We start from the raw sequence: 27,263 nt of genomic DNA on the forward strand, positions 1-27,263 counted from the left end.
TTGCATTTATATTTTTTGTTCAGTATAGATAGAAAGCATGATACTGTATATGCAAAGGTGAAAAATAAAACATTTTTTTGTTAAAGAGCATAATACTTCTATTATTTTAAATAGCACAAATGTATCTTTTTGTATTTGTTTCATTAGTCCATTGTTGATATAGTCCCAAATTCTTTTTCATGTCAGCAATCAAGTTTCCACAATATTTAACTTTCAAAATACAAAAATAGAGCCTGTATGATGTATTTAGGATATGATGCTATGTTTTGATCATACCGGAATTTTCATTTAATTTATACATTTTCAAAACTGTCAATAATATAAGCAATGAGTCTTAAAATGTAATATCAGTAGCAATATTGCACAGTTATGAGATAATATGATAATAATGACATAATAAAGTGAATATAAGGTGACGGAACTGGGTTGACTTAAGGCTTTAGCAGACCAAGCACACCAAGACAGTCGTGTAGAGTGCACGACAAAACCTATTTCCCCTCGGGAGACTGAAAAGATTTGGCATGGGTCCTTAGATCCTCAAAAGGTTCTACAGCTGCACCATTGAGAGCATCCTGACTGGTTGCATCACTGCCTGGTATGGCAACTGCTCAGCCTCCGACCGGAAGGCACTACAGAGGGTAGTGCGAACGGCCCAGTACATCACTGGGGCCAAGCTTCCTGCCATCCAGGACCTCTATACCAGGCAACGTCAGAGGAAGGCCTTAAAAATTGTCAAAGACTCCAGCCACCCTAGTCATAGACTGTTCTCTCTGCTACCGGACGGCAAGCGGTACTTGAGTTCCAAATCTAGGTCCAAGAGGCTTCTAAACAGCTTCTACCCCCAAGCCATAAGACTCCTGAACACCTAATCAAATGGCTACCCAGACTATTTGCATTGCCCCCCCCCCCTCTTTTACACCGCTGTTACTCTCTGTTGTTATCATCTATGCATAGGCGCTTTATTAACTCTACCTACATGTACATATTACCACAACTAACCGGCACATTGACTCTGTACCGGTATTCCCTATATATAGTCTATATATAGTCTCGCTATTATTATTTTACTGCTGCTCTTTAATTACTTGTTACTTTTATTTCTTATTCTTATCCGGATTTTTTAAAACTGCATTGTTGGTTAGGGGCTCGTAAGTAAGTATTCGGCGCATGTGACTATTAAACTTGTATTTTATTTTACTTGACTACATTTCATTATAAATAAAAGAAACACCATGATATGTGCAATGTAAGGGTAACTTCATAATAACATTCATGAACATGCGTTAATAAATGAATTATTACCTATTAATAAAACATTTATTTCATTATTTACTATTTTAAAAAGTACCGCATATGCTTGATGTTGGGCATTTATCAACCCCAAAGGTTTTTCTAGGTAATTTGTACAGGAAGCTTTCCTTTCTCACAATAGCTACCCAAACACCCTATAATGCTCTTTCAGCTCATCCTTACGGGTTCATCTGAAATCAATACCAGATTTTAAAAAGCTAATATTTTTCAGTTTTCAGGTCAGCAAATCATTTCTAATAAAATCATCAGCCATGCATAAAGACCACATGCGTATTATTTATTATTTACCTTTTTCGAATATGACCTGGGATGACTCTTCGTACCTTTTGGAGCCTACCATTTTAGAATGTGTGAGCCGAACATTTTATAATGTGCCAAGTGATCTTTGGTCAATTATGTTTGTTTACCGTGCTCTCCCAGCCCACAGTGCGTGGTTAGAGGTCAGAGGTGACCACGGCCAGGACCGCTCTCCTGAAAAAGCTGGCCACACAATACCTGACTTGTTACCACTGACGCACTCTGAAAGTGGGCCCAAACCAAACCGTAACACAGTTCTCAGTCACTGGCAAGAGTCAAACCTCAGACCAGCACAAATAAACATGACCAGCTATACAAACAGCTGGGCCTATTTGGAAGAGGCTGCACACAAGTTTTTAGGGTCCGTTTCTCAGTAAGGATGATGCAACTTTATTTGTCAGGCAGTTAAGGTGAGATGTGCAATTGTAACCAAACCTCATTGCAGAATTAGATATATTTCCACAAACTGTTAGAACTAATATGCTGAATCAAATAATGCCTAGGGAGTTGTGTTCACTTATGAACTCTCAATGCTGGAACACATGTCGCTATTCTCAAAGTTTACATGAGATAGTTTAATCCAGGATATAAATAACACTAAAAAACATTTGAATCAAGTCCTTTGAGAAAGTATATGTAAACGTGTAATATGATAGTCAGTCAAGCCAAAATGGATGTAAACAAACTTGGTTATTTGCTCTTTAGCAGTCTATTAAAGGACACTCTAAATATTGGTGAAAACAACACTGATTTGATTGCCATCCCATCCAAAATGTTGCTGTACATCACAAAAGAAACGCTTAATTCTTTAGAGTGTAAGGCGCTTGGGGACAGGGGGGTGCTAAGCTGATATATGGAATTGTATTAAGATGGTCATACTATGGATCATGTAGGACGCCTTGAGGTTTCAAATCAAAAATATATAAAAATGATTTGATGAAATATTGCTATAGGTATCCTGGAGGGCAGGTAGTTTGCCCCCGGTGATGCATTGGGCAAACCGTACCACCCTCTGGACAGCCCTGCGTGTCATGTTTCTTCAAAATCGAACCCAGAAGCAGACCAGGACAAGGAGAGTAGGAAGAAGGTGAGTATTTATTTACAAGTGAATGTGAGTGGGTAGATACATCCAGGTGGCGTAGCGGGCAGCGGTGGTGAGTTGATGGGAGTAAATAGGTGGATCCAATGGGGAAGCGGAATCCTCCGATGACCAGGCGGGAATGGGGTAAATGATCCGGGTGAGTAATGTTCATGGCTAACGATCCGGCAGGGAATGGATGTCAGGTCAGAGCTTTTGAAGGGGAGAGGTGATGATCAGGACAGGTGTGCAGATTACTGATGGGATACAGGTGCGGGTGAACATCGATCTCCCAACAAGCTAATCTGCCCGGCAACCAGACAGGATACCGGAAACACACTCCAGGACAGAACACAGGCAAACACAGACTCAGGAAGCGGGGTTCGTGACAGTACCCCCCCTCCGACGAACGCCACCGGGCGGACTACCTAGAGCACCAGGGTGGAGGCGGTAGAAGTCACGAAGCAGGTCGTCATCAAGGATCTGACGCCGAGGGATCCAACTCCTCTCCTCTGGACCATATCCTTCCCAATCCACGAGATATTGGAAACCTCGACCCCGCCGTCTGGAATCCATTATGCGGCGCACCGTGTAGGCAGGACCACCTCCGATCATCCGAGGAGGAGGAGGACGAGGAGGAGGGGGCAACAGAGGACTGATGAGAACCGGCTTGAGGCAGGAGACATGAAAAGTGGGGTGTACTCGAAGCGTTGCCGGCAATTTGAGTCGGACCACAACAGGGTTAATGATTCTCTCCACCACAAACGGACCAATGAACTTCGGTGACAGTTTCCTCGACTCAGTCCGTAGAGGAAGATCCCGTGTAGCCAACCAAACCTTATCTCCGATGGTGTAAGCGGGAGCAGGAATACGGCGACGATTCGCCTGCATCTGATACCGGTCAGAAACTCTAAGGAGAACCTTCCTGGCCCGATGCCAGGTCCGGTGGCAACGACGAATGTGGGCCTGGACAGAAGGAACCGAAAGATCCCTCTCCTGAGAAGGAAACAAGGGAGGTTGGTATCCGTACAGGCATTGGAAGGGGGACATCCCAGTGGCAGATGAAGGAAGGGTATTATGGGCATACTCGACCCAGGGTAATTGAGATGACCAAGAGGTGGGATCAGAGGAGACAAGACAACGCAGCGTGGACTCCATCTTCTGGTTGGCTCTCTCCGCCTGACCATTAGATTGTGGGTGAAATCCAGAAGTGAGACTGACTGTGGCTCCAATGGCCAAACAGAAGGATTTCCAGACAGCAGAGGTAAATTGAGGACCACGGTCAGAAACAATGTCACTGGGCAATCCGTGGACCCTGAAAACCTCCCTAACAAGGATCTCGGACGTCTCCGTGGCAGATGGAAGCTTGGAGAGAGGGACAAAATGAGCAAACTTGCTGAATCTGTCCACAATGGTCAGAATGACCGTGTTCCCAACAGAAGGGGGCAATCCCGTGACAAAATCCAGGGCCAGATGCGACCAAGGTCGCCGAGGAATAGGTAGGGGGTGAAGAAGCCCAGAGCTGGGCCGATTGGTACTTTTGTTCTGAGCACAAACAGGACATGCGGCAACAAACCTCCGGGTATCTTCTCCCATGGCAGGCCACCAAAATCGTCTGCGCAGTAGCGCCATAGTCCGAGCAACGCCAGGGTGACAAGCTATCTTGCTGGCGTGGGACCACTGAAGAACAGCAGAACGGACCGACTCAGGCACGAACAACCGACCGGGTGGACCGTTACCGGGGCCGGGCTGCGTCCGAAGGGCCGCCATCACATCCTCCTCAATCTTCCATGTAACGGCTCCCACGACAAGGTTCTGGGGAAGAATCGTCTCAGTCTTGGCCCCACTCTCATCCGTCTTGGAGAACATCCGGGACAAGGCGTCCGCTTTGCCGTTCTTCGACCCAGGTCGGAACGTCAGGGAAAAATTGAAGCGTCCAAAAAACAAAGCCCACCTGGCCTGACGGGAGTTGAGACGTTTAGCCGATTGCACGTAAGCCAGATTCTTGTGGTCAGTCCAGACCACAAACGGTTGCTCCGCTCCCTCCAACCAGTGACGCCACTCCTCCAAGGCAAGCTTCACAGCGAGAAGCTCCCGGTTACCCACATCGTAGTTTCTCTCAGCTGGTGAAAGACGACAAGAGTAGAAGGCGCAGGGATGGAGTTTACCGTCAGTGGAGCTACGCTGGGACAGGATGGCGCCCACCCCCACATCAGACGCGTCCACCTCAACAACAAACTGACGGGAAGTGTCAGGTTGAGATAGAATCGGCGCGTTGGTGAATCGGCTCTTCAAGTTCAGAAATGCTCGGTCTGCCTCAGGAGTCCAACAGAATATTCTGGTGCAAGATGTCAGAGCAGTTAAAGGGGCGGCCACCCGGCTGTAATCACGGATAAACCTCCGATAGAAGTTCGCAAATCCCAGGAATCTCTGGAGCTGCAATCTCGTACCGGGCCGGGCCCAATCCCGAACCGCCCGAACCTTCTCTTGGTCCATCTTGATCTCACCCCTGGAGATAATGTACCCGAGGAAGGATGTAGTGTGGGCGTGAAAATCACACTTCTCTGCCTTCACAAACAGACGGTTCTCCAATAACCGCTGCAGAACCTGTTTAACATGCTGGATGTGGCTGGAAAGCTCCTTGGAGAAAATCAGGATGTCATCCAGGTAAACGAACACAAACAGACCGATCATATCCCTCAGTACGTCATTCACCAAACCTTGGAACACTGCTGGAGCGTTGGAAAGTCCAAACGGCATCACCTGGTACTCGAAATGTCCCATAGGTGTATTGAATCCAGTCAACCACTCGTCCCCCTCTTTGATCCGAACCAGATGATACGCATTGCGTAGATCAAGCTTCGTAAACACAGTAGCACCCTGTAAAGAATCGAAAGCGGAGCTCATCAAGGGCAAGGGGTACTTGTTTTTGACCGTAATATCATTCAACCCCCGATAATCAATACACGGTCGAAGAGAGCCATCCTTCTTACTCACAAAAAAAAATCCAGCTCCCAGGGGTGATGATGAGGGACGAATGAGACCTGCAGCAAGAGACTCCTTTATGTAGGTCTCCAGGGCTTCCCGCTCAGGTCGAGAAATACTGTATAACCGTCCCTTGGGAAAGGCAGCTCCAGGGAACAGCTTAATTGTACAATCATAAGGTCGGTGGGGAGGAAGTGACTGAGCTTTCTGCTTACTGAACACCTCACCCAACTCATGATGTTTCAGGAACCAGGGACAAATCAGGAGGAGCAGACTCACTGACCCGACTGGGGACAGCATGAGAACAGGCAGTCCTGAGGCAGTTAGCATGGCACTCAATGCTCCAACTAGTCACCTTACCAGTCACCCAATCGAACAAAGGATTGTGTTCTCTTAGCCAGGGGTATCCAAGAACCAGAGGAACATGGGGGGAAGGCAAAATGAAAAAAGAAATAACCTCTGAATGATTCCCCGACAACAACATCTTAACCGGTTCGGTCCTCATAGTGATCCGTGCCAGACTACTGCCGTTCAGAGTGGTTGCTTCAATGGCTTCCGGTAGTTGCTCCTTGGAAAGCCCCAGCTGTTCCACTAAGTCGGCATCAATGAAGCTGTCATCGGCACCTGAATCGATGAAAGCGTTAATCGCTAAACTCTGATTCTTATTTATGAGGGTAGCAGGAAAACGAGGTCTGACAGGGCTCTTGAGAGGTTGAAACTGGCTCGCTAACAAACCTCCCAAACTTAACGAGCCGAGCAGTTTAACGGGCGCTGAGGACAAACGGAGATGTAATGTCCCGAGCTACCACTTCCTGACCCGAATGGTAACCGAGTCTCAGATTGATTAGATGGACACCACTGCTTCTCCCTCCTTCTCTCTCGGACTCTATTATCTACCCGAATAGCTAAGGTAACCAAACTATCTAGGTCACTAGGCTCTGGATAGGAGATCAGCTCGTCCTTGAGTTGCTCCGACAACCCCTGGTAAAAAACCGCTTGTAGTGATTCCTCATTCCAACCACTCTCCACAGCCAATGTCCTGAATTCTATCACAAAGTCTGCCACACTGCAAGCTCCTTGGCGAAGAGTGAACAAATGTTTAGCTGCGTCCTTACCTCGGACTGGATGGTCAAAAAGCCTTCTCATCTCTCCCATGAATTCCTGGTATGAAGCCATGCAGGTCTCCTGTCGTTCCCAAACGGCTGAAGCCCATTCCAGAGCTCTTCCACGCAGCAGTTCAATAACAAAGGCTATCCTAGCCTTGTCAGTGGCGTAAGAATGGGGCTGCAGATCAAACACTAACCCACACTGCATAAGAAACGAACGGCATCTTCCCAAATCCCCTTCATATTTATCAGGCGTCGGTACCTTGGGTTCACGGAAGGAAACCGCATCAGACACGGCAGGTGAGATGGGTGAAACAGGTGGTGAATGAATCGCCGGCAAACTGAGCTGATCCTGGATTTGTGTCAAGCTAGCAGATAAATTCTGGATTGCACCCGCTATCTCCTGTAGCGTCGTCTTGTGTTGTCCCAGTGTCTTCCCCTGCTGGGTAATGGCATGGCAAACGGAATCCAGGTCCGCTGGATTCATCCTTGGCCGGATCGTTCTGTCACGTTTCTTCAAAATCGAACCCAGAAGCAGACCAGGACAAGGAGAGTAGGAAGAAGGTGAGTATTTATTTACAAGTGAATGTGAGTGGGTAGATACATCCAGGTGGCGTAGCGGGCAGCGGTGGTGAGTTGATGGGAGTAAATAGGTGGATCCAATGGGGAAGCGGAATCCTCCGATGACCAGGCGGGAATGGGGTAAATGATCCGGGTGAGTAATGTTCATGGCTAACGATCCGGCAGGGAATGGATGTCAGGTCAGAGCTTTTGAAGGGGAGAGGTGATGATCAGGACAGGTGTGCAGATTACTGATGGGATACAGGTGCGGGTGAACATCGATCTCCCAACAAGCTAATCTGCCCGGCAACCAGACAGGGTGCGTTCCAGGATACCGGAAACACACTCCAGGACAGAAACACAGGCAAACACAGACTCAGGAAGCGGGGTTCGTGACACTGCGGTTGCGGGCGGTGCAGTTGCCATACGAGGCTGTGATACAGCCCGACAGGATGTTCTCAATTGTGCATCTGTAAAAGTTTGTGAGGGTTTTAGCTGCCAAGCCAAATTTCTTCAGCCACTTGAGGTTGAAGAGGCGCTGTTGCGCCTTCTTCACCACACTGTCTGTGTGGGTGGACCATTTCAGTTTGTTGGTGATGTGTATTCCGAGGAGCTTTCCACCTTCTCCACTGCGGTCCTGTCGATGTGGATAAGGGGGTGCTCCCTCTGCTGTTTCCTGAAGTCCATGATCAGCTCCTTTGATTTGTTGAAATTGAGTGAGAGGTAATTTTCCTGGCACCACACTACCAGGGCCCTCATCCTCCCTGTAGGCTGTTTTATCATTGTTGGTAATCAGGCCTACTACTGTTGTGTCATCTGCAAACTTGATGATTGAGTTGGAGGAGTGCGTGGCCACGCAGTCATGGGTGAACAGGGAGGAAAGGAGGGGGCTGAGCACGCACCCTTGTGGGGCCCCTGTGTTGAGGATCAGCGAAGTGGAAATGTTGTATCCTACCTCCACCACCTGGGGGTGGCCCGTCAGGAATTTCAGGACCCAGTGGCACAGGGCGGGGTTCAGACCCAGGGCCCCAAACTTAATGATGAGCTTGGAGGGTACTATAGTGTTGAATACTGAGCTAATATCAATTAACAGTATTCTTACATAGGTAAGATGGGATAGGACAGTGTGCAGTGCGATGGCGATTGCATCGTCTGTCGATCTATTGGGACGGCAAGCAATTTGAATTGAGTCTAGGGTGTCAGGTAAGATAGAGGCAGTATGATACTTGACTAGTCTCTCAAAGCACTTCATGATGACAGAAGTGACTGCTACAGGCCGATAGTCATTTAGTTCAGTTACCTTTGCTTTCTTGGGTACAGGAACGATGGTGGACATCTTGAAGCATGTGGGGACAGCAGACTGGGATACGGAGAGATTGAATATGTCCGTAAACACTCCAGTCAGCTGGTCTGCACATGCTCTGAGGGTGCGGCTAGGGATGGCGTCTGGGCCGGCAGCCTTGCGAAGGTTAACACGCTTAAATGTCTTACTCACGTCGGCCACGGAGAAAGGAGACCCCACAGTCCTTGGTAGCTGGCCGCGTCAGTGGCACTGTGTTATCCTCAAAGCGGGCGAATAAGGTGTTTAGCTTACCCAGAAGCAAGACGTTTCTATCTGCGGCGTGGCTGGTTTTCCCTTTGCAGTCTGTGATTGTCTGTAGACCCTGACACATACAGTGGGGCAAAAAAGTATTTAGTCAGCCACCAATTGTGCAAGTTCTCCCACTTAAAAAGATGAGAGAGGCCTGTAATTTTCATCATAGGTACACTTCAACTATGACAGACAAAATGAGAAAAAAAATTCAGAAAATCACATTGTAGGATTTTTTATGAATTTATTTGCAAATTATGGTGGAAAATAAGTATTTGGTAACATACAAGCAAGCAACATTTCTGGCTCTCACAGACCTTCTTTAAGAGGCTCCTCTGTCCTCCACTCGTTACCTGTATTAATGGCACCTGTTTGAACTTGTTATCAGTATAAAAGACACCTGTCCACAACCTCAAACAGTCACACTCCAAACTCCACTATGGCCAAGACCAAAGAGCTGTCAAAGGACACCAGAAACAAAATTGTAGATCTGCACCAGGCTGGGAAGACTGAATCTGCAATAGGTAAGCAGCTTGGTTTGAAGAAATCAACTGTGGGAGCAATTATTAGGAAATGGAAGACATACAAGACCACTGATAATCTCCCTCGATCTGAGGCTCCACGCAAGATCTCTCACAAAAATCCCAGAACCACATGGGGGGACCTAGTGAATGACCTGCAGAGAGCTGGGACCAAAGTAACAAAGCCTACCATCAGTAACACACTACGCCGCCAGGGACTCAAATCCTGCACTGCCAGATGTGTCCCCCTGCTTAAGCCAGTACATGTCCAGGCCTGTCTGAAGTTTGCTAGAGAGCATTTGGATGATCCAGAAGAAGATTGGGAGAATGTCATATGGTCAGATGAAACCAAAATAGAACTTTTTGGTAAAAACTCAACTCGTCGTGTTTGGAGGACAAAGAATGCTGAGTTGCATCCAAAGAACACCATACCTACTGTTTATTTTTATTTTTATTTCACCTTTATTTAACCAGGTAGGCTAGTTGAGAACAAGTTCTCATTTGCAACTGCGACCTGGCCAAGATAAAGCATAGCAGTGTGAGCATACAACAAAGAGTTACACATGGAGTAAACAATTAACAAGTCAATAACACAGTAGAAAACAAAGGGGGGGTCTATATACAATGTGTGCAAAAGGCATGAGGAGGTAGGCAAATAATTACAATTTTGCAGATTAACACTGGAGTGATAAATGATCAGATGGTCATGTACAGGTAGAGATATTGGTGTGCAGAAGAGCAGAAAAGTAAATAAATAAAAACAGTATGGGGATGAGGTAGGTGAAAAGGGTGGGCTATTTACCAATAGACTATGTACAGCTGCAGCGATCGGTTAGCTGCTCAGATAGCTGATGTTTGAAGTTGGTGAGGGAGATAAAAGTCTCCAACTTCAGCGATTTTTGCAATTCGTTCCAGTCACAGGCAGCAGAGTACTGGAACGAAAGGCGGCCAAATGAGGTGTTGGCTTTAGGGATGATCAGTGAGATACACCTGCTGGAGCGCGTGCTACGGATGGGTGTTGCCATCGTGACCAGTGAGCTGAGGTAAGGCGGAGCTTTACCTAGCATAGACTTGTAGATGACCTGGAGCCAGTGGGTCTGGCGACGAATATGTAGCGAGGGCCAGCCGACTAGAGCATACAAGTCGCAGTGGTGGGTGGTATAAGGTGCTTTAGTGACAAAACGGATGGCACTGTGATAGACTGCATCCAGTTTGCTGAGTAGAGTGTTGGAAGCCATTTTGTAGATGACATCGCCGAAGTCGAGGATCGGTAGGATAGTCAGTTTTACTAGGGTAAGCTTGGCGGCTTGAGTGAAGGAGGCTTTGTTGCGGAATAGAAAGCCGACTCTTGATTTGATTTTCGATTGGAGATGTTTGATATGAGTCTGGAAGGAGAGTTTGCAGTCTAGCCAGACACCTAGGTACTTATAGACGTCCACATATTCTAGGTCGGAACCATCCAGGGTGGTGATGCTAGTCGGGCATGCAGGTGCAGGCAGCGACCGGTTGAAAAGCATGCATTTGGTTTTACTAGCGTTTAAGAGCAGTTGGAGGCCACGGAAGGAGTGTTGTATGGCATTGAAGCTTGTTTGGAGGTTAGATAGCACAGTGTCCAAAGACGGGCCGAAAGTATATAGAATGGTGTCGTCTGCGTAGAGGTGGATCAGGGAATCGCCCGCAGCAAGAGCAACATCATTGATATACACAGAGAAAAGAGTCGGCCCGAGAATTGAACCCTGTGGCACCCCCATAGAGACTGCCAGAGGACCGGACAGCATGCCCTCCGATTTGACACACTGAACTCTGTCTGCAAAGTAATTGGTGAACCAGGCAAGGCAGTCATCCGAAAAACCGAGGCTACTGAGTCTGCCGATAAGAATATGGTGATTGACAGAGTCGAAAGCCTTGGCAAGGTCGATGAAGACGGCTGCACAGTACTGTCTTTTATCGATGGCGGTTATGATATCGTTTAGTACCTTGAGTGTGGCTGAGGTGCACCCATGACCGGCTCGGAAACCAGATTGCACAGCGGAGAAGGTACGGTGGGATTCGAGATGGTCAGTGACCTGTTTGTTGACTTGGCTTTCGAAGACCTTAGATAGGCAGGGCAGGATGGATATAGGTCTGTAACAGTTTGGGTCCAGGGTGTCTCCCCCTTTGAAGAGGGGGATGACTGCGGCAGCTTTCCAATCCTTGGGGATCTCAGACGAGATGAAAGAGAGGTTGAACAGGCTGGTAATAGGGGTTGCGACAATGGTGGCAGATAGTTTCAGAAATAGAGGGTCCAGATTGTCAAGCCCAGCTGATTTGTACGGGTCCAGGTTTTGCAGCTCTTTCAGAACATCTGCTATCTGGATTTGGGTAAAGGAGAACCTGGAGAGGCTTGGGCGAGGAGCTGCGGGGGGGGCGGAGCTGTTGGCCGAGGTTGAAGTAGCCAGGCGGAAGGCATGGCCAGCCGTTGAGAAATGCTTATTGAAGTTTTCGATAGTCCTGGAGTGTGAATCATGGGGGTGGAAACATCATGCTTTGGGGCTGTTTTTCTGCAAAGGGACCGTGTAAAGGAAAGAATGAATGGGGCCATGTATCATGAAATATTGATTGAAAACCTCCTTCCATCAGCAAGGGCATTGAAGATGAAACGTGGCTGGGTCTTTCAGCATGACAATGATCCCAAACACACTGCCCGGGCAACGAAGGAGTGGCTTCGTAAGAAGCATTTCAAGGTCCTGGAGTGGCCTAGCCAGTCTCCAGATCTCAACCCCATAGAAAATCTTTGGAGGGAGTTGAAAGTCCGTGTTGCCCAGCAACAGCCCCAAAACATCACTGCTCTAGAGGAGATCTGCATGGAGGAATGAGCCGAAATACCAGCAACAGTGTGTGAAAACCTTGTGAAGACTTACAGAAAACGTTTGACCTCTGTCATTGCCAACAAAGGGTATATAACAAATTAATGAGATAAACTTTTGTTATTGACCAAATACTTATTTTCCACCATAATTTGCAAATAAATTCATAAAAAATCCTACAATGTGATTCTCTGGAGAAAAAAAAATCAAATTTTGTCTGTCATAGTTGAAGTGTACCTATGATGAAAATTACAGGCCTCTCTCATCTTTTTAAGTGGGAGAACTTGCACAATTGGTGGCTGACTAAATACTTTTTTGGCCCACTGTATATTATTTTATACATGATTTTATATATACAAAACAATACATTAATTAAGGACAATATATGAATTAAGGACTCTAACTTAGCTGGTTCTGATATTTGTGTGTATTGTTTTGTAGTGTTAGGTATACTGCTCTGTTGAAGCTAGAAACATAAGCATTTCACTGCACCTGCGATAACATTTGCAAAACATGTGTACGTGACCAATAATATTTGATTTGAAAGCCCCGCCTAATTCCTGGATCAAGTCCCGTAGTATTTTTGAATGGACTTCAAAGTTATCATCAAATTCATGAAAGCGTGGTCATTTAAGATACATATCAAATTATATTTGTATTCGTGGATTGAAAAAAGCATTCCAGATTAAGCTGATTGAGACAATGCCAAGAGAGTGCATCGCTGTCATCAGGGCAAAGGGGTGGCTACTTGAAGAATCTCAAATATAAAATATATTTTGATTTGTTTAACACTTTTTTTTGGTTACTACATGATTCCATTTGTTATTTCATAGTTTGGATGTCTTCACTATTATTCTACAATGTAGAAAATAGTACAAATAAAGAAAAACCCTTGAATGAGTAGGTGTGTCCAAACGTTTGACTGGTACTGTATATTAAATGACCCCATTTTCATGAATTTGATGATGTAAGCTTGAAGCCCATTCAAAAACAGTACGGACTTGAACCAGGACGTAGACTTTCATAAGGTATCCCACTAAGCAACATTACGTTGGAAAGACATCTAAAATACATATTTTCCAGACATTGAAGTGAAGAAAATTTTAGGTTACGAATAAGGTGAAAATACGTATTTTCCGGTCGTTTAAAATATGTTGAAATCAGGCAAATTTTCGGTTCTGAAGGACAGTTGAAGAAATTGTAACTTTTTCAAAAACTTTAAAACTGGCAGATGATGTTCAAAATTGTCCGACCAACAGAATAAACTTGTGATGTTACGTTTGATACCAGAGCTCCGAGGAATGGGTTAAAATTGCTACGCAGCTAACTTCGATGCAGTGTACTGATGCGTGTACCACTTTATCAGAAGTACTTCATCAATGATGTCCGAAGCTGCATTTGATCATGTGATTTTTCTAACCATGTACTCTAAAACGATTTCAAACACTGACCTCTATTGGACACCGTATTTACAAATATAGTAAGGATTTTGTACAAAACATTTCACCTGACTGGTAGTTTAGCAGGAAGAGTAGAGAACTATGGAACATTCAGGGACATATGAGGGTATGCGATCAAATCCTATCGAAGGCACACTAGTTAGATTTTTTTCGAGACACCACACTTTCTGCACTGTTGTTCAAATAATATGTTTTATTTAGTATAGTATAAGCTTCTGTCTTAAATAATGACAGAGATTTTTATGAAAAATAGTAAACTTGTAAGACGCAAGATGTAAGATGCGAACGTGGTATTCAAACTAACTATAAGCTAAATTGATGAAAACAGTGAAAAAAAAGTACCTCATAATCACACCCTGTTATTTATTGCTGACCAGCAGATGTCACTAATGTGCATTGTGAACAGATAATGAAGCTCAGTGTTTTCCGGCACAATGGCTAGGGCTGACTGCTCTACCCCGAGAATATGGGGAGGAGCAGACGGGCGAGAACGGAGAAGAAAAAACGCAAGGACATCAAAAAATAGCAGTGGCAGCTGCACAGATAACTCATCCAAAGGGCTTTTACTTCTCAAACACTGCAGAAATCTTAAACAATATGATGTCCCGTCACCTTATTAATTCAGTAACATACTTAGATAACTAGCAAGTTAAATTTAGGGGTTGCGTTAACGCAGAATTCTTAATTTTTCATGCAGGAAAAAAATATAAAACGTGTAAGAAATCTCTTGCTGCGTTTTGTAAACGCAGATGTAAAATGCTTTTAATTTTAATTTCTGCTCTGCATCAGACTAATTTTGTGCTTCAGTTGCATTTCTCCACTTGGATGAAAATTCACGAATGGGCATTCTATCAGCAGACTGGGTTTTCTCTGGTAATTTCTTGGTGTAGCCAACCTACTTTTCTCCGGTAAAATTCAAGATGCACTTTAAGCAAAACATTAGGGAATGTAGCTGGATATATTATTTCTATGATAAACATTAGAAATGATGGCCATGCATTGTTTTAAAAATAAATGCCTTATTTTTCATTATAAGCTCATTTCCTTGTGTGGCTGCCATCCAAATAGCATTGCATTTTGGATGAAGATAAAGCTATTTTCTGACAAATCTGTTGAACTAATGTATTTTCTGTGAAGGAAAACTATAGTTGCAAGTCCCTGATCCCTCTGTTGAAGTAAAAAACAAAAACACTGTTGACTTTCAATATAAAACACAACCCCTGTCAATACACAGCTGGACTCACCAGCTCCCGCTTTTACCCATTGTGCTATTTTCAAACAAACCCTTGACTGGCTCAACCATTCTCGGTAAGCTCATAAAGTAAAATAACGTGACAAGTGAAATGAAGAACGTGATCGATCTGGTTTATCTCCTAACGTAATTTCACAAGTTGACTACAGGTATTTACTTAAAAAGTAGCCACAAATATACACATGTATTGATAAAACTTTCAAAATAGCCCTGTATAAGGTATATACTGTATACCACCTAAGCATAAAACAAACACTTGCAAAGCATGCTGGTTATTATTCTAAAAAGCTCCGCCCCCAAACAAGTACACAGTTGGTCGGTCAGGACCAGACCAAATCTGAACGAATCATAGACCTCTAGGCTGTTTCACAAGTTTGAACAGCACAGGACATTAGTTTTATTCAGTAGAGTGCATTACAGTATAGTACAGTACGGTACAGCACAGAATAGTTTAATTCAGTAGAGTACAGTTTAATTCAGTAGAGTACAGTTAAGTTCAGCAGAGAATATTAGAGTAAAGTAGGGTACAATATAGGACATTATACTGTGCTGTACTCTACTGTACTGAACTACACTTTACTCTACTGAGCTCTATTGTACTGTGCTGCACTGTCCAAACTTGTGAAACATAGATGCAATGATTTGTTTAGATTGATTAGACCTATTAAGATCATCTGAACAAATCATAGACATTTTTGGGAGAAATTGAGGCCCTATGTGGACGTTGAAAGGCTGATCTGTATCTGACCCAATATTAACCAAACATAGATGTCTATGTTGGCAGAAATGTCCTATCTTGGACAATTCATTTTTTTCCAAGACACAAGTGTCTGGGGATATTAAATGTGTTTTAGATACCTTATTCTTTCAGAATACTAGCAAATCACCGTATCCCCTATGATTTATCTACGCCAATCATAGACAGGACGCCAATGCGCAACTCTCCCAGAGTGCTGTGCGTTTTTTTTTTGCCATCTTGTCGAGTGGTAGAGAATGAGCAGAGCCATACTTGAGCTAGCCTGCTAGTAAGTGAATTTCAGTCACAGTAGGAGTTCTAAAGAGTGTGAGAACCCGAGGACGGGGAAGCTGAACTTTCTTCAATTCAGTAATGTATGTCTGCCACAGGAGGATATAAATTCCATGTGACGAGTTGAAGAAGGATATGGACGTGTTTATATGATGTCGTGCAGGCTGGTTCCTGTGTGGGGAGAGAACTAACGATAGCTATTTGGCTAGCTAGCTAGTTCGCTTTGAGCTACATTAGCTGACTAGCTAGCTAAAAGGGAGAGTGGTGAAAAACGGGGCCCGCCAGTCAGACTGAAGTATCGGCAGTAACTGCGACAGCGGCCTGCTTGCAATTCCGGGGCCGTAAAAATACCTCACACGGGAGGCCAGGTCTGGAAGAACCGGAGGAGAGGAGACGTTGGTATCGGGAGACTTGTCACATTTCGTGCTGGCGGAGACTAGCTAGCTTGTTACCTTGTCCGAGTTCAGAGGAAGTGTGCTTGTTCGTTTTTACACTCAGACACACTGCAACAGGAGAGGGGAGCAAGGAAGATGTCGCGTACTTGTCTCTCGTTATAAACTGTGAGTTCTTTAGATACGTTAGAAGACTACCTAACTAATTGAGCTCATACTTAACACTTTAATCTGGAAATAGAGAGCTGGAGTGACTAACGTATTAAACATGTCAAAAATGCCAGCAAAGAAGAAGAGCTGTTTTCAAATCACAAGTGTGACACAGGCTCAGGTGGCGGCCAGTAGCATCACAGATGACACCGAGAGTCTGGACGACCCTGACGAATCCAGAACCGAGGATGTGTCATCAGAAATATTCGACTTGTCCCGGGCCGATATTGACACGGGGGTATGTGACAGAAGTTCATCCGAGGAAACCTTAAACAACGTAGGGGAAGTGGGGGCTGCTGTCATCGAGTTACATTTACCTCAAGAGCAAGAGGCTGCAACAAGTCATTTTAACGGGGGGCACGCTTTTAGAAGTACAGGCAGAAGTCATGTCAATCAAAACCTTTTAGGGGGTAGTGTGCCTGTACCAGCCGCGAGCAAGCCCTCCATTCCAACCGTGGCCTCTCAGCAGCCAACAACAGTCAATGCTGTCCCTGCTGCGAATGTCTCCCCAACAAGTGTGTCTCAAACGCCCCCAGCTGCGCCTAGCACTACAACCACTGTAAGCTATAGTTCACGTTTCAGGGTCATTAAACTTGACCATGGTACAGGGGAGCCCTTCAGACGGGGCAGATGGACATGTACAGAGTTCTATGAAAGAGATTCTGAGGGCTCTGGCATGAGCAGGACTGTGGATTGCATAAAACACACTGTCACCCTTGACCACAATGCAGACAGGGACACTGGGCTTGTGGCCACAGGAGACTCTGTGGTTGCTTCTAGTACACTGTCCACACAGGCTCAAGAGTCCACAGGTGATAGTGGCTACTCCACTATCCACCATGGCCATCCTCCGGAGCCTCAGCAGCAAGGCTATGGTCTAGCGCCCCAAATAGGGAACGAGGGGAGTGCCTTCCAGCCCATGGGTTACTCAGCAGTGGTATCCCAGGTCAACGTTCAGCCCACTGGCCTCAATGGGGTGCCCCAAGGCGGCATGCTGAAAAAAGATCCCCTTATGCCTCTTGCCACGCAGGCCCAGCAGTTTGCCTACTCTGCTCATCCCTCTGGAACGCTCCCCAGTCAGCTGGACTACTTAACCCCTCACCAGCCACAGGGCTCCAGCACTCAAACCCTCCCTATGTCCTCCCTCTCTGTGGGGCCTCCTGCGAGCCAGGGCCCCTCGCCTGTCATCACGCCTGTCGGCCCCAGTGCTCAGGTGCTGGGATTGTTGGCTCAGGCCGGGGAGCTGACTGGGTCTCTGCACAGCGGTACATTAGCCTCAGGTGCAGTGATGGCCCCTCTCCTGCCTGGGGGTACCATGCAGCACCCTGTAAGTCAGCCCCTGCCTTCAGGTGGAGTGGGCAGTGTCCTCGCACCTTCCACAGCCTCCGTTGTCCAGAATGTGCCTGCCACAGTGCCCAGCGCCACCAACACCCCTCCAGGCCCAGGAGGACTCTCCCAGGTCCAGGTAGTTTCCAGTGGGGCCATGGCGGGATCTGCTGGGCAGGGCCTTCCCGCAGCCAGCCAAGAGGATGACAGCCGCAGGAGGTCGGACAACCTTCCTCAGCCCAACACCACCCTGGGAAAAGATTTCATGAGGCCTTTCATCCCAGAGAGCCTGCAGCTGGCCAATCCCACCGTCAACAGTCTGTTCGGGATAGCCATTCCCATGGATGGGGATGAGGATGGGTAAGAGATTTTTTCAATTTCATTTAAAATGCCAGTGGCCACTCCCTATCTCAACGTTCAACCTCATTGTATTATTTTGTGTACACACAAGGTGTTTATGCATTCACACTCAACAGGTGTCAATAGGCATCATGTTAAGATGAGAGAAAAAAACACCTTTTAGAAAACTGATTAACACTGAGGGATTAGGTGAGTATCTGGAAGACTGCCATGTTTTACATCACATTCTGCAGCAATGCAGTCATACTCGACATTGTGTAGTGAACACCTGCCCTTGCCAAGGCTGGTGTGAGATATGCTATTCCTGGAATTGTTTAGCTGTATGTAAAAACATGTCTTGCAGTTGTGTTCAGAGAGAAAATGTGGAGTTTGGCAGGCGGGAGTGCAGCTGGCAGGGAAGGAGCATTGCGTCAGAGAACTGTCATCGAGTTTTGGTGTTTTTCATTAGTGCCCACAAACAGGGGGCACAAAATATGTGATGTTAGCTGGTGGTTGGGTTGGATATATGACTCTGTTCGAGAATTGAATTTCTTAAAGACCTGAAACGTATAATCATTATGCTTAATTCTAATATAAAAAGTCCATTGTTCTGCATATCTAAGCATACCTCTTGAGCTGTCTGTATCCTACTTGACTAGTGGTTCTATTTTTAAAGAAACTAAATATGCATCTCTGTGTAAATCTGGGTAAAAGATTTAAAGGAGAGTCTTATGCGAGTTTTATTCTTCACATTTTAGTTATTGCTTGGTTTTCTAAAGTCTACCAACCTTGCCAGCAGGCATGCCAGCTAAGATAGTTAGACACACAGGTGGCGTGTGAGTTGTTTTAAGTTTGGGGAAGATAATTTTCACCATAACAATGCACCTTTATAATGATCGCATTTGCAGACTTTTATGTAAGATAGCATACTATTCCTAATGTCATGAGTAGATTGCATAGTCTTAATTTGGGCTAATAACATAACTCAATCTCTTTTTTTTTTATATAAACATATTTCATGCAAATCTACTACACTTTATGACTGGAGGGTGGAGACATTAGCAGAATCTTTTATAATACGACAAAAATGACAGGGTAGCCTACTTTGCTGACACTGACAAACGGATTAATAAAAACGGCATTGTCTGATCCATCTCATAGTTCTACGAGAAGGGGAGACAAATACAATTTGACATCCATCTAACCTGGAGGAGGAAATTATTGTCCAAAAACAAACTTTCATTTGGCACTAACCCACCAATGATAGTGAATATACGCACTCACCGGGAATATGATCGATACTCTCCACTGGTGCCAATAAAATAGGCTATACTGTTAGCTCATTTAAGTTGAGAATTTCTTTGTCTTCTCTTTACAGCAATAGCCATTTGCTTTCCAAACTACGTTTTCCCGCGATTGTGTTTAGAAATATTGCGATATGCCTGGCTGGGCCTCTACTTTTCACTGACCGTCGCAACTCAATAATAATCTATTTGGTATTTGCCGCTCGTGCTGCCGAAATTACGTGCCCTTCAGACTGAAGGCGATTTAAACAAAATGTTTTTAAAGAAGCTAATGATCCTCTGTGGCTAAATCATACTTTCTGATGTAGTAGCCTAGTTTGAATGATTTCATTTATTTCTGTATTGACAGGAGTAGGCTAAATAATTTTGGCAATTTAATTCAGTTTATATTAGGGTAAGCTTAGCTTTATGGACATCCCACCTATGGCTAGACAAGCTAGCTACTCTAACTTTATTGATAGCCTGAAATGGCTTCTTGGTAGCTAGCTATGAGGTTGGGAGATAGGTTCCCAATCTGGGATAGCTAAAGCCAACTTGATAAAGTTGCTTGTAGTATACAGAGAAACAACAACAAAAAATCTTTACAGGTCAAATCTGAGGTGGCACATGCCCATATGTGCCCCCTATAGGCACAACGCCTCCACCCACAAAAACTGGATAATAACCCACTTCGTTATAAACCATCATTACCCCTTATTTACCACCTGCCCTGTTTGAGTTGAGGGCTCTGAAATAAATTACACTAAAAGTAATTGTTTTGCAGCTGACACTTTAACTGTAGTGAATACTCTCCTAGTATGTAGGCCTGTGTTTTGTTCTCTCTATGGTGTAGAATATCTCCTGGCTTTCGTCCTAGCATGCCACCTCATCAATACCCACTTTTCAATTGTCTGTAGTATGGTGAGGTGTGTGTGAAATGAGGTCTGATTGTATTGTCCCGATGCTATTTTCCTGAAACGAATCATTGTTTACCGAGAGACTTTGTTCCAGGCCAGCATCACAGAGTTGTTGATGTGCATAATAGTGGACAGAGAGAGTTGTTGCCAGTGTGATGTCATCGGGGAACAGCCGTGCCCATTTCCTAATCGTTCTTGTATGTCGGCCATGACATCAGGGGAGCCCTGTGTAACCAGCACTACTTTTGACCAGAGCCCTACAGGATGCCATTTGGGACGCAGACCAGGACAGGCTGGGTCGGATGTGGAATGGACAGACAGAGGGGACAGGTGGCAATGATAGCCAATGGATCTGGGGCCCAGTTAGCTATGAGATAACATGGCTCGATTGAGTCACCATGCCTCGCCTCTGTCAACTGCCTCGATCGGTCCTGACCTAAGGTGGTTGATGTTGGACTTTTTTCTGTCCTTAATCTCTCATTGTTCAAGCTGACTCTTGCTGGCTTTTACTCTCACTGTTTATAGACTCTTGGGGGGGATCTCCAGAGGGTTCCTATAGATGCACACCAAAACACGTGTGTAGAGTGTTCCTGTGCTTAAATTTGGTTAACCTTGGAGTGTGTATGCTGGTAGGCTAGCCTATATTTGTTTATTTGGATCCCCATGAACTTTTGCAGAAGCAGCAGCTACTCTTCCTGGGGTCCACAAAAAAAAGTAAAAAACACTAATTCACTGATGCCAAGAGTGTGCAAAGCTGTTGTCAAGGCAAAGGGCGGCTATTTTGGCGAATTTAAAATATATTTAGATGAACTCTTTTGTTTTTTTGGTTACTACATGATTCCATATGTTTTATCGTTTTGAAGTTTTCACTATTATTCTACAATGTAGAAAATAGTAAAAATAATCTCTTGTGGTACTGTATATACGTTGCATTCGGAAAGTATTCCGAGCGCTTCTCTTTTTCCACATGTTATGTTACAGCCTTATTCTAAAATTGATTAAAATGTTGTTTTTTTTCTCTCTCAATTTAACACACAATACCCCATAATTACAAAGTTAAAACAGGTTTTTATACATTTTTGCTAATTTATCAAATAAAAAAAACGGACATTACATTTACAGAAATATTAGGACCTTTTACTAAGTACTGTTGACAGGGATTAGTCTCGAGTCTTCGGTATGACGCCACAAGCTTGACACATTTATTTGGGGAGTTTCTCTCATTCTTCTCAGGAAAATCCTCTCAAGCTCTGTCTGGTTGGATGGGGAGCGTCGCCGCACAGCAATTTTCAAGTCTCTCCAGAGATGTTCGATCGGGTTCAAGTCCAGGCTTTGGCTGGGCCACTCAAGGACATTCAGAGACATGTCCCTAAGCCACTCCTGTGTTGTCTTGGATGTGTACTTACGGTTGTTGTCCTGTTCGAAGGTGAACCTTCGTCTGAGGTCCTGAGCGCTCTGGAGCAGGTTATCATCAAGGATCTCTCTGTACTTTACTCTGATTCATTCAGGCCAAAGAGTTCAATCTTGCATTCATCAGACCAGATAATCTCGTTTCTTGTGGTCAGAGTCCTTTAGGTGCCTTTTGGCAAGCTCCAAGCGGGCTGTCATGTGCCTTTTTACTGAGGACTGGCTTCCGTCTGGTCACTACCATAAAGGCCTGATTGGTTGAGTGCTGCAGAGATGGCTGTCCTTCTGGAAGGTTCTCCCATCTCCACAGATGAACTCTGGATCTCTGTCAGAGTGACCATCAGGTTCTAGCTTACCTCTCTGACCAAGGCCCTTCTCCCCCGATTTCTCAGTTTGGCCGGGTAGCCAGCTCTAGGAAGGGTCTTGGTGGTTCCAAACTTCTTCCATTTAAGAATGATGGCGACAACTGTGTTCTTTGGGACCTTCAATGCTGCAGACATTTTTTGGTACCCTTCCCTCGATCTGTGCCTCGACACAATTCTGTCTTGGAGCTCTACGTGCAATTTCTTTCGAGCTCATGGCTTGGTTTTTGCACTGACATGCACTGTCAACTGTGGGACCTTACATAGCTGTGTGTGCCTTTCCAAATCCTGTCCAATTAATTGAATTTACCACAGGTGGACAAGTTATAGAAACATCTCAAGGATGGTTAATGGAACTAGGATGCACCTGAGCTCCACCTGTTGTTGCTTTGTCCTTATGGAGTATTGTGTGTCGATTGATTGGGGGACACACACACACACACACACTATTTAATCAATTTCAGAATAAGTCTGTAATGTAACAAAATCTGGAAAAAGTCAAGGGGTCTGAATACTTTCCCAATGCACTCTATTTGTTATTTCTCAGATCTCAATTTTGAGCTCTAGCAACTTTTACAACTAAGATATTTGATACGGCTTTGATATGCAGTGCGTGCTAAATACTCATTGGCCATTGCGTTGGGCACTAGGCTACAACTGCAAAAAAAAATTGGGACATTAAACATATCTTAGATTAATACGAGGCTACTAGCAGTGGGTATTATATTTAGAGTTTGGTCTAGCTATTATGTTTTTTTGTTTCCACTTACGTAGGTGGTGAATTAGCCCCAAATAAATTAGCCAATGATATTAGTGCACTTAAAGATGCAGCCAAATTGGGAAAAAAATCAAAATAAATTCTAAACATTCTGAAGCCATATTTTAACATTAAAATATAACAAAAATATATTTAATTTAATTTTCATGCTTTATCTGATCAACTTTGTAGGAAATAACTTGACAGTCCATGTTCATGACAAACAACTGTAGATATGTTATAAAAAAAACACTGAAAATAACTACAATTAAAAAAAAGTGCCTCTTTGAAACTAACATTAACCCTGTTTTACAAAATGACCTCAAACGGTGTGTTTCCTAAGAATAATGTTGATGACTATTTTAGAATGTGCTAAGCAGACAAGGTAACCTTTTCACTTAGCAACTACACACTTGTATCTAACTTATTATAATGGCATCAGACATTTTTACTGTGGAATTTTAAGGTTATTGATACAGCAAATGGCCCCTTCAAAATGTTCAATTGATCCTCATGGAACGAACCCCGACCTCTGTGTAAAATATAAAGACCTAATAGTAGAGACGCGCTTTGGATCTGGGAACTAGTCCTAAAATGGTGTTTACGGTAGCTTAACTGTATCCCTTTCCAAGTTCAAAATGTTAATTTTGAATGGCCGTTCGCCATATTAATAACCTTAAAATTCCACAGTAAAAATGTGTGACACTGTTAAGTTATAGCTACAAGTGTGTATTTCAGCTTCCACGGACAGGGGTCCCTCTAAGAAAAACAACTCAAGGCAAAACAACAATGTTCTTGTTTCAGAGTCCATACTAACCCAGTTTACATTTGGAATTGAATCAGCCCCATAGTGTGTCACAGGCGGTTCCCAGAATGTTGACCATGTACAAACACTGTGCATGTTGGCCAGGCATCTCTCTCTTGCTGTCTCCCTCTTGCATTCTATCGCTCTCTTGCTTTCTCTCACTCTTCCTTACACACCTTCTTTTCATAGTGGTTACAGTATGTGAAGTATCTCTGTGCTTTATTTCAAAGGGAAGTCTCAAGACCAAAGATTGTCAAGACCTTTTTATCTTTCTCGGCCCACTACCCAAGTGGATGACTGTTCTCCTGGTGATGACAATGACTAATGGACCCCTTCAGATTCTTAGAAATGTTTAAAGAGTCCTTTGGGTGGGCTCTCTGACCTGTACTAGCCTATGTCCTGGGCTGTTTGTTTTTTTGTAGGTTACATCAGATGACTTGACCGAGTCTCATAAGTTCACCTACATATTTCAGAAATGTAATTTCATTACATTGGTTACGATCATGGCTCGAGACTTAACTTTTTCCATCACAGTGCCAGAATTTTCCCAAAATGCTATTTTAACCGTCCCAAACTGAACATGAACTGTCCCAAATGTAAAAATATATCTATCTATACATACACACACACACATACACACACACACACACACTACTGTTCAAAAGTTTGGGGTCACTTAGAAATATCATTGTTTTTGGAAGAAAATGTTTTTTTTGTCAATTTTTTAAATAACATCAAATTGATCAGAAACATTGTTAATGTTGTAAATGACTATTGTAGCTGTACACTGCAGATTTTTTTGTGGAATATCTACATAGCCGTACAGAGACCCATTATCAGCAACCATCACTCGGTGTTCCAATAGCACGTTGTTAGCTAATCCAAGTGTATAATTTTAAAGGCTAATTGATCATTAGAAAACCATTTTGCAATTGTTAGCACAGCTGAACTGTTGTGCTGATTTAAAGAAGCAATAAAACTGGCCTTCTTTAGACTAGTTGAGTATCTGGAGCATCAGCATTTGTGGGTTTGATTACATGCTCAAAATGGTCAGAAACAAAGAACTTTCTTCTAAACCTTGTCAGTCTAATCTTGTTCTGAGAAATGAAGGCTATTTCATGCGAGAACTTGCCATGAAACTGAAGATCTCATTCAATGCTGTGTACTACTCCCTTCACAGAACAGCGCAAACTGGCACTAACCAGAATGGAACGTGGGAGGCCCCGGTGCACAACTGAGCATAAGGACAAGTACATTAGTGTCTAGTTTGAGAAAGAGGCGCCTCACAAGTCCTCAACTGGCAGCTTCATTAAATAGTACCTGCAAAACACCAGTCTCAACGTCAACAGTGAAGAGGCAACTCCGGGATACTGGCCAAGTTCCTCTGTCCAGTGTCTGTGTTCTTTTGCCCATCTTAATCTTTTCTTTTAATTGGTCAGTTTGAGATGTATTTTCCTTTGCAACTTTGCCTCGAAGGCCAGCATCCCGGAGTTGCCTCTTCATCCTTCTCCCCCGATTGCTCAGTTTGGCCGGGCGACCAGCTCTATGAAGAGTCTTTAGTTGTTCAATACTTTTTCCATTTAAGAATGATGGAGGCCACTGTTTTCTTGGGTATCTTCAATGCTGCAGACCTTCAATGTTTTAGATATGTGTCTCGACACAATCCTGTCTTGGAGCTCTACGGGCAGTTCCTTTGACCTCATGGTTTGGTTTTTGCTCTCACATGCACTGTTGACTGTGGGACCTTTTTTATATAGACTGGTGTGTGCTCTCCAAATCATGTCCAATCAATTGAATTTACCACAGGTGGACTCCAGTCAAGTTGTAGAAACATCTCAAGGATGATCAATGGAAACCGGATGCACCAGAGCTCAATTTCGAGTCTCATAACAAAGGGTCTGAATATTTATGTCAAGGTATTTCTGTTTAATTTTTAATAAATGTATAAAAATGTTTTTTAAATCACTTTGTTTTTGAGGTATTGTGTATATTGATTAAGGAAAAAAATAATTTAATACATTTTAGAATAAGGCTGTAACTTAATGTGTAAAGTAGTCAAAAGGTCTGAATGCTTTCCGATTGCACTGTAAGTCCCAAATGGAAAGGAAACAAATTTTGTCACCTATAGCACCGTAGACGCCACTGATCAGCCAAAACAAGCTCAATATCTCAATGCATGCAACACAATCCCTATTTAATATATATTTACCTATATTGTGAGTAGGCCTATGCCATCTTAATTTACCCAGTTTGTCAAGAGATTTACCATTTCAAATACAATTATTTTCATGGTTATGTAGTTCGATTGGTAAAAACAAACTCAAATGTGTATTGTTTAATTTTTCAATTGATGCATTATTGTGTAACTGGCTGTCTCTGGGAAATGGTCAGGTTTTTCTATTTTAATATTGTATATCGGTCTCCTGCGATAGATTTACCCATACACAATCCAAATTGTCTTTCATATAAACCGGGGGCTGTTTCCCCCTTCGGCTTTTTCAACTCTAAACAGGCTCCTCTTTAGGCCTTGCTCCTGCTGGATGTGCCCTTGCCGCACTTGGTTGTGAGACAGTGGAGGTTTAATTTTGGCCGGGCCCAGCTATTGCACAGTCAGGCTGAGGTTCCCCAGTGAGGGTGGAGGAATTGAGTTCCCCATCCGTGGGAACACCTGTATCCCCTTCCATATCCAGCCAAAGGACCACTTAAGTCAGGTTGCCTATTTTAAGAATGCGCGAGGGGCAGGTGTCCCGGTGAGGACAAGGGAAGGGCAGAGAGATTTGAGGTTCCGGTTTAGACAATTCAATTTTTATTTTCATCAGGTTGAATTTCCATCGTTGTTTCCTTAGTGTGCTAAAAATTAACAGGATATGCAAAAACATATTAGCATTAATATATTTTCATATAAAGAATCCACATTATCATATTGCATATAATTATTATTCTTATACCATAAAATCCCCCCTGAAACAAAATGGGTTCATTATCATTTCATGATTACATAATTTTAATTCATATCCAAACACTATCCACACGAAGCACCGATTTAGTGTCACCTCGTTAGTCAGTATGTGTTACACTTGTGCTGGTTGCCATCTCGTTAGTGGGAAGGGGTTTCACCTATGCTGGCCCAGTGTTCCAGTTGTCCTTTTAGTTGGCTCTCCCTATTTTGATTTCTAGACAAACAATCCTTTCTGTTATCTGATTTTGCTCCACCTTTTTGATTTGCTACCTTTCTTTACGTTTTGGTGTGGGTTTTAATTTAGTTTGCCTGTTCTTGGGCAAATGAAGTGGGTGCTAATGGTGGGTGTCTTTTAGGCTACAGTTGTTGTTACTAGTTAACTTTCAGTGGGGAAAGGGTTGTACAACTGAAATGTCTTCTGCATTTAACACAACCCCTCTAAATCAGAGAGGTGAGGAGGGCTACCTTAAT

The 27,263-nt window shown here is 44.0% G+C and overlaps 1 protein-coding gene across 1 annotated transcript in view; it reads left to right on the top strand.

The window, feature by feature from the left end:
• Positions 1-15,939: 15,939 nt before the first annotated feature.
• LOC109902251 (TSC22 domain family protein 2) overlaps positions 15,940-27,263 on the top strand; it is a 41,788-nt gene continuing 30,464 nt past the window's right edge. The window contains exon 1 of the mRNA XM_020498460.2: positions 15,940-18,323. Coding sequence (XP_020354049.1) covers positions 16,696-18,323 — 1,628 coding nt within the window. The 5' untranslated portion in view covers positions 15,940-16,695. The remainder of the gene's footprint in view (positions 18,324-27,263) is intronic.

Source organism: Oncorhynchus kisutch, linkage group LG13 (genome assembly GCF_002021735.2).
Source record: "Oncorhynchus kisutch isolate 150728-3 linkage group LG13, Okis_V2, whole genome shotgun sequence".
Lineage (NCBI taxonomy): Eukaryota > Metazoa > Chordata > Actinopteri > Salmoniformes > Salmonidae > Oncorhynchus > Oncorhynchus kisutch.